Source organism: Ictalurus furcatus, chromosome 28 (genome assembly GCF_023375685.1).
Source record: "Ictalurus furcatus strain D&B chromosome 28, Billie_1.0, whole genome shotgun sequence".
Taxonomy (NCBI): domain Eukaryota; kingdom Metazoa; phylum Chordata; class Actinopteri; order Siluriformes; family Ictaluridae; genus Ictalurus; species Ictalurus furcatus.
Genome location: NC_071282.1, coordinates 682,309 through 690,557, shown reverse-complemented (window position 1 = coordinate 690,557; position 8,249 = coordinate 682,309). Strand labels below are relative to the sequence as shown.

General features: G+C 41.7%; 1 protein-coding gene across 2 annotated transcripts in view; it reads right to left on the bottom strand.

Moving 5' to 3' along the window:
* The window catches only part of ar (androgen receptor), a 99,231-nt gene that overhangs the window by 3,815 nt on the left and 87,167 nt on the right, over window positions 1-8,249 (bottom strand). For both annotated transcript variants that reach the window (XM_053617964.1, XM_053617965.1), the window contains exon 5: window positions 3,668-3,812. In XM_053617964.1, coding sequence (XP_053473939.1) covers window positions 3,668-3,812 — 145 coding nt within the window. The remainder of the gene's footprint in view (window positions 1-3,667; window positions 3,813-8,249) is intronic.

Genomic DNA, 8,249 nt, shown 5'->3' with positions numbered 1-8,249 from the left:
AAAGAAACAAGGACAAGCAAAAGACAAGGAGAAAGAGAAAGAGGGAAAGACGATCATCGTTAATGGATCAGGAGCGTGAATAACGAGAGAAAGAATGAGTGGAGGAAAGAGTGCTAGAGAGAGAAGAATGAAAACAGAGAGAGGGATCACTGAGTGAGGGATTGGAAATGAAAGAGAGAAAGAAATTAAAAACGGAGCGAGAGAGAGAGAGCCAAGAAGAAGACGAGAGATATGAGACGAGAAAAGAAAGAGTGGGAGGGATAGAGGGATGGAAGGCAAAGAACGAGACAAAGAAAGGCAGAGCAAGCAGGAGAAAGGACCAGACGGAAAGAGAGAAAAAGAGGGAAGGACGGCAAGAAGGAAGAAAAAAGACAAAAGAAGGGAAGGAAGAAACGACAGAACAAACAGCAGAGTGACAGAGAAACAAGAAAGTAAGGAGATGAAAGGAAAACGAGTGAGAGAGAAGAGAGGAATACAAAGTCAAAAAAAATGTTCATCTTAATGCATGATCAGTTTACTCGAAGAGGAAGAGGACAGAGAGGTGGAGAAAAGATGCACAGGAGGGAAAGAAAGAGAAGTAGAGAAACAGAGACGTGGAGCGAAAAGAAATTGCAGGGAGACGGACAGATGAACGGGGACTGGAAATCAAGAGGCGGGGCAGACAGACAAAGATGAACGATGGAGAAAAAAGAGAAAGGAAGAGAAAGTGAGAGAGAGAGAAATCAGAACCACAGAGAAAGACGAGAAAAAAGAAATGAGGAGAATAAAGATGGGATGACAGAAAAAGAAAAAAGAAAAGGGAATGTGTAGAGAAAAAAGGGAAAATCGGAAGGAGCTCAAGAAATGAAAACAGAGTGAAGACGAAAAATGTACAGAGAGAGAGAGATAGAGAGTGTGAAGAAGAGAAAAATATAGAGAGGAAAAGAGAAAAAGAAGGAGTGAGTGGAGGGATACAAAGGAAAGAAGGAAAATGGAAAGATGGAGAGAAAAATAAGAAACAGAGCATGGAGGAGGGAAAGAAACGGTGGAAAAGAAAGAGAAAAGGAGTAAAATGGACAACAGACGGACAGAAAGACTGAAGTATAGAGAGAATAGAGTGAAAAACAAGGGAGGAAAAGAAACAGATGTAGACATGGAAAGAGAGAGAGAAGACATGAAAGAAGTACAGATGTGAAAAAAGAGAAACATGATTATGGTCATTGTTTTTAGGAAGACAGTAAAACTGACAGAGGCACAGAGAGACGGAGGGGGTGGAGGGGGATGGAGAGATGGAGGGGGGTGGAGGGGGACGGAGGGGAATGGAGGGACGGAGAGATGGAGAGACTCGCGTGAGATAAACGAGCGTGAGAAGAAAAGCCTGCGCGCTGAAAGAGCATCGCTTTTCTCCCTCCCTGTGAGTTCGACATTTCCCGAGCGGTACAATGCGAGCGAGTGAAGAGCGGAGGAGAGGAGCATATGCACTTCATCTTCCTCTTTCAGGAAGATGATGAGGAAGAGGAGGAGGAGTGGGGGGGCAGTGAATGAGTGCAGCGAGTGAAAAAATTCAATCTTCAGTGTGACAAAAAAAATATATATCACATCTTAATATGACAACAGCAACTCACAAATGAAGCCTGGCAGAGAGGCTTGGTGCTGAAAGAACGAGAGAGAGAGAGAGAGAGAGAGAGAGAGAGAGAGAGAGAGAAAGAAAGAGAGAAAGAGAAAAGAAACAAATGGAGAGAAAGAATTGCAAAGACACAAAGAAATATTAAAGAACTAATAAAGGAGCCAGTTTGATATCTGAAAAGAAAAACAGAGAACAGAAAACGACAGAATAGAAATGAAGGAAAATTAGAGGGAGGAAAATAAATAGATGTAGAGATAGATAGAGAGAAGACATGAGGGAGGTACAGATTTAAAGAAAGAGGGAGTGAGAGAGTGGGGATCTGGAAAATATAATAAGGTAAAGAGATGGAGGACAGATTATGTCTGAAAAATGAATTGTCCCCTTTACCACCTGATGCCCCTCCTCAGAAGCACCAGACTCAGCAGGGGGCGTGGCCTAGTGCTTAACGGCTCTGAAGGTTCAGGCATTGCGAGTTTGCTAATTAATTACTGGATAAACTGGTAGCCATATCTTCCCTTACCTGTGAGCACCACTCGCCATGTAGCCACGTATCTCCAGTGCACAACTAAAGTAGGAAACGTTAGACACCCAAGACTTCCTGGCTGATGAAGTACGTTTGGGCCGAGGGGAAAAAAACGGTCCACATTACATTTCTCCAAAAAACAATCGTTTTAAGATCTGGATGCAGTTTTGCCCTCGTTTTAAATTTAATTGCGTATCCACTTCGTAACGCTCAGCACTTCCTTCCCTCCACGCCAGCCTCAGCCTTCGCCCTCGGGAACAAAGCCGCCATTAAGTCCTCGGGACGATCTTTACCACGGAAACTTATTTAGCACTTTTGCATCGTTATGCTCCAAATACACAGAACCTATCACACTTGGCCTCATCTCGTTACTGTACTGAAATGATGGAGCTTATTTCCCAAACGTCCTCCAGAGCCTCCATGGGAAAGGCTCTTTAGGCCTCGCTCTGCAGTATACAACAACTTTAATTCCTGGAAACACTCAGGGGCGGAACATTTTTAGGGTCCTCTATAGGCCTTTCTTTTTTTCTTTTTGAAGACCAACCAGTCCAGAGATGCTGAAGCAGAAACTCTGCTTGGTCAGAATTACTATTCAAGGGCTGCCCTGTCATTTTACCAAGTCATCCCAGAGCAGGTTCTTGGTTCCTCAAAGGTTCCACCAGAATCACAGAGAAACAAGCAAACAAAGCCTGAAATGTGGTTCTGTTTTTCAGAACAGTACAATGGGATAATAAACAGGAAGTAGTCACAGATGAAAGTGTGTGTTTTGTTTAAAGAAAGCGGTGCCACACTTCGACAGAGGACGAGGATATATTCCGGTATCGGGTGGCCATCAATTTACTCGATCTTATTGAGAGATGAAGCACAGAATCAGGAGGAAAAAAAACGCAGAGCAGACACAGACTTCACAGATGTGGAGAAAGATGGATCGAGCAAGAGTGGGAATAATAAAAACGGTGAAGAAGAGGCAGAGAGAGAGACAGAGGGAAGGAGTCGCAAAGATGTGGGTGAAGGCAAAAAGACAGAGTATAGAATGACTGGATGAAGTAAAGATAAACAGATGAGAAGACAGAGAGGGAGGCATGGAGGGACAGGAAATGTAAGGGAGGTTGATGACTAGATAGAGAGCGAGTAGAAGACTACATGAGGAAAACAGAGAGAAAAATAAAACGAGTGTTTGGTGATTTTATGGACTGAGAGATGACGAGAGAGCACAAACTCGACAGATTTGTAGATCACGGGAAAACAAACAGAAACAGGTGAGAGTGGAAGAGGGACAGAAAAGGGTAGAGACCGGGAGAACACAATACAAAGACGAGTGTAAAAAAAAGAAAGAACAAGAACGAGAAGGACGAGGCGAAAAGACGACGAGTGAAGGAAAGTGAAAATACGAGAGAACGAAAGACGAAAAGAGAGAGCACGGAGAATTACATTTCGATGGCAGTGAAAGTAACGTGCGGATTCAAAGAAAATAAAAACGGATAGAGAGATAATAAAGAAGGATAGGAGGAAAGGTGCAAAAAGAAATAAACACTGACTCATTGAAGACCAGGTCAGGAGCGAAGTAGAGCATGCGAGCGTTGACGTTTTTGTACGATCTCCATCCGAGAGCGAAGACCATCACGGCCATCCAGGCGTGCTGGATCATCGTCATCTGATCGTCCACGTGCAGGTTACGGAATCCTGAAACATAACCAAGAGAAATCTCGCTTACTCTCCGCGTCCTAATGACATCACGTCATGAAGTGATTTACTCCTCTTACACCGCAGCACGGTTACTGATTACTGACGAGCGATACGTCATGATTTTCATCCATTCGGTGTTGTGGCGCATCAGAGAAACGAGCCGGGTCCTGTTACGCTATAGTGCTGTCGTAAGAGACTGAAGTCTGGTACGAACTCAACATACAAATACGCTTTCACGTTGATGGAGGTCCATAAGTTCGACTTGGCTGTAATTTGCTTCATCAGCCAATAGCATGGCTGCTTTGAGAGAGCGCTAACCTTTTGTTAGCTAGCTAGCTTGGTAGTAACCCGATTAGATTAGCAACGAAAGCAGAACGTGATTAATCTTCTGATGTACACAGCTCAAAGTATATATCGCATTTTAAGGACGTTCCCCGAAATTTGTTTCAGAAATTGTTTTTACAAAGAATTCATTCTCAAACCTGAACTCAGAATGCTGAGTCATGGCGAAATGGTCGAAACTGTTATTGCTAATCGTCCAGTTACTGGCTCATGACTATTAAGTGACACTAAAAGAGTATTCTTTCTTCTTGCTGGTTTTATGGTTGTACTCCAGAAAGGAAATATTTTCTCAGATCTCCTCTCAAAACGCACGAGCGTATACAGTATATACAGTAAATCCTCGTGAGACACGCCCACTCGAGTTCATTTCCATATATGGATTTCGAACAGCAAAGTTTCACCAACAGGTGTTTAATATCACGGCGTGTATTCAGAGACGCTCTGGAGCAATATCAGCTCCGTATGATATTTTACTCTCTGTGGTCCAGCTCTAACGTATCGTTTCAGGTTGACCTTCACCGAGGTTCCCTCAGAGGAACCGAGAATTTATAGCCGTGTTTCATTCTGGAGGCCTGTAGCTGCCACTTTAAAGGTCCGTCCATGTCTCACTGGGGGACTTTTAAACCCGAAAGGTATCGGCGGTTTGGTCCACCATGTTGCTCTGGTGCGATAAACAGAAGAAGGACGAAAAAAAAAAAAAATCCTGGCTTAATGACGGATTTAGGGACAAATTTATCTTTTGATCTTTTTCTTTAAACTTTCTCAAACTTTACGTAACGCTGACCCAAAACACCGCCTTTCAAAGAGAACAGCTTTCTGACTGAAATTTTAAGAAGTTATCAGTTAGGAATAATAACCTTTTTTTTTTGCCCTTTTTGAACCCCCAACCTCTTTGGAGGACAATGAGGACTTTGTTAAAGCCACTCGTCAGTCGCTTGTAGATTGTGGGCGTGGCCTGAATGCATCTGAATGAAACATACAGAATCAGAAGTGAGTTAAACAGAAGATTCATGCTCAGATGCTTGGCTTCCCCTCTCTCGGGAGTCGTTGAAGCACTTCTTTAAGGTCGCAGTTAAAAGAACGTCAAATAGTTTTAATCATCGACGGTAAACTCGTCCACGCGCGTGTGCGAGCGTCTGGATCGGATCTGGAACGGAGGCCATTTTAACCCGGTAGCCTTGTTTATTATTCAGTAATATCTCTAACGCAGACGACTTTCCACATTGTACTTGCAAATAAGCTGCTTCAACGCCACTTATTACAAAAATGTTTTATTTATAAATTTATAAACCAACAATTTGTACTGTCAACCTGAGCCGCTATATCGTCTCTGATTTATCCCTGATTTCATCTCCGAGACGTTCAGCCAGAAATCTCACCACACTGCACAGCACATACAAAACTACATTCATTATTCATAATTATTCATAATATTTGTCCACCGTTTCGAAAAACGAATTCTCTGATGGTTAATGCTTCCTGTTTTTATTTGTATTTTTAAAATACGGATTCAAATGAAAACATTTTTAGACTGAACGTTTAACAGAGTTTACACACACACACACACACACACACACAGAGTGCTGCTGAATTCTGGACTGTGATTGGTCAGAGGGTGTTGATTCATTTTCGATAACAAATCACAGGTTTGTATTAATGCGCTCGTTCTAATGTTATGGTTTCCATAGTAACAGCCCCTGGGGGGGGGGGAGGTGTACAGAGGATGATAAACAACTTGAAAATGTGTGTAATTGTTGATATGGTGATTTTTTCTTAAAGGAGACGTTTATTGAACATTTATGGAAGGAGTCTCCAGTGTCAGTGCTTTGTTACAATCAGGTAAAGCTGCAACTTTACGTTTTCCGACGTCTTCAGTTTCTCGCTAACATGCGTAACACATTGTGTTTTTCTTTTGGTCTTATTAACGTGAAGAGAGAGAACAAAGAGAAGCTGGTGAGGGACAGACTGTTTATAGCTGCTATAACATAAGTGAAAACAGGAACTAACTAACTTGTATAAAAGGAACAAATGTAAATAATTGTTTTGCTCAAACAGAAGCTAGTTCACCCGAATAAGAAAGGACATGGAACTTGTTAACGCTAGCAATTAATCTGAACTAACCAATATAAAACAAATTGAAAAAAAAACAAACAAACAACAAATACAATTTAAAAGCGGTTGATTCCTCACACTGGAGTTGTGCCTCGCTAATTTCATCGCTAGCTAGATATTCACCTCACCACCAGGGTCCTACTTTTAATATTTGTGAATTTGAAAATCGCATCAGATTTTCCCTCTGCTCCCAGATCACAAACCGTGACACGACGTCTATGTTTTTCAACAAGCCGGAACATGAGCTAGATAGTTGATCAGTTGATGCTAAGCGTAATTACAGTGTACAGTCATTTCGCTTTCACTATATATTTTCTCAGCACATCTGAGAAATACATGTTGACTCTCAACGTATTTATTTTTACACCGACTTAATGATGCTAGTTAGTTAAATATGTCTTGAACTTGGCATCCGTACTGACCAGTCTGACTAATGAGTGCTAATTCCACCCTTTATTTTAGCATTAACCTCCCAGGACTTCACACACCGGTTTGGGCAGGGAAAGAAAGAAATTTAAAGGGTGTGTTAGACAGAAATGTTGTGGTGTGTGTTACTCGGTGTTTGTTTTGGTGAGTGAGTCACAACGGTCGTGCCATAAGGGCTCTAATATAATTATATGGTTTGCTCAATGCGCATGAAATAATGGCGGCATTGGGAGGATTACTTTAAAAATGTATTTCCGTTCCAGTTCGATATTACACACACACAAACACGCAATACTTTGCACAGAACAAAGACACAGAGGGGTTTAAATGTACAACATAATCTGAGGGGATAACGCAAAGCAGCTGAGACATTAGGAAAGAACCAATAGCATAAGAGGGGCGGAGACAGGACAGAAACCGTGACAATGATCTAAAATACTTTTATTTATAGCTTAGAGCAGTTGAGAAGGCGGGGATTACAGAGAAGGTTAAAGCGGTGCAAATATGCGCACACGTGATGTGAACACATGATTAGACCATAAGCACATCACACCGAAACTAAAGACGAAGGTCCGAAGAAGAGGACATGTCCGGGAAGAAGAGGACGTACGGTCACCCTAACAAAAGCATTTCAGAGAACAATTTGTGTTCGTTCCTACCAAACTGACTTATTTAATTATAATCTATAACTATAATCAAACAGCTGTTTATATTGTGTTCTGTCAAAAGATTCATTTCTGTGGTTTTAAATGAAAAAAGTGTAATCCTGACAGTATTCCCAGTTTTACTGAATGTACCTGTAATCTGATGACTGTGTTTTTTTGACGTAATTGTGACGGATTACAGTCACCAGTGTTTTATATCCTGGTTACGTAGCGCCGTTACACGTACTCCGTTACGTCCCAAACCGGAATAATGAATATTAGCATAAAAATACAATGAATATAAAAAGCTGTCTCGTTTATTCTCTCTCTCTCTCTCTCTTTTTCCCTGCATCAGTTTTGTTTTTTTCTTAACAAAAAAAGATAATTGTCCCAATAGCCCGATTTGCATCATGTGACCATCAACATCAGATTTTGCTGACGGAAACTACTGCGAGCTGAAGGAGTTTACATAATGTGCTCAGGGACAAACACACTGCTACATCAAAGCTAGCGTTTTGCATAAGAACACAAAATAAAGTCTCTCTGTTACGCTGAAAGACGCGGTACACCGACTGCAGCACGGTTTCATTCGACTTTAAGCTTTTTATTTTATTACCTTGTTTTCCTGCATTATAGATCGTCTAATTTGGTGCTTGATAAATCACCTGGTTACTTGATCGCGTAATCACTTGGACGCCTGTTCTGTGAACTGCGCTACCTGCTGTTACCACGGTAACCTTTATAAATCCCCTTTATAAACCAGTGGTCACCAACCCTCCTGCCTGAGATCTACCTTCCTGCAGGCTTCATCTCCACCCAAAATCTAACACCTGTTTGAGCTGATCAAGAACTTCTTAATGCAGTGATTAGACAGTCAGGTGAAGAAGGTAGATCTCCAGGAACAGGGTTG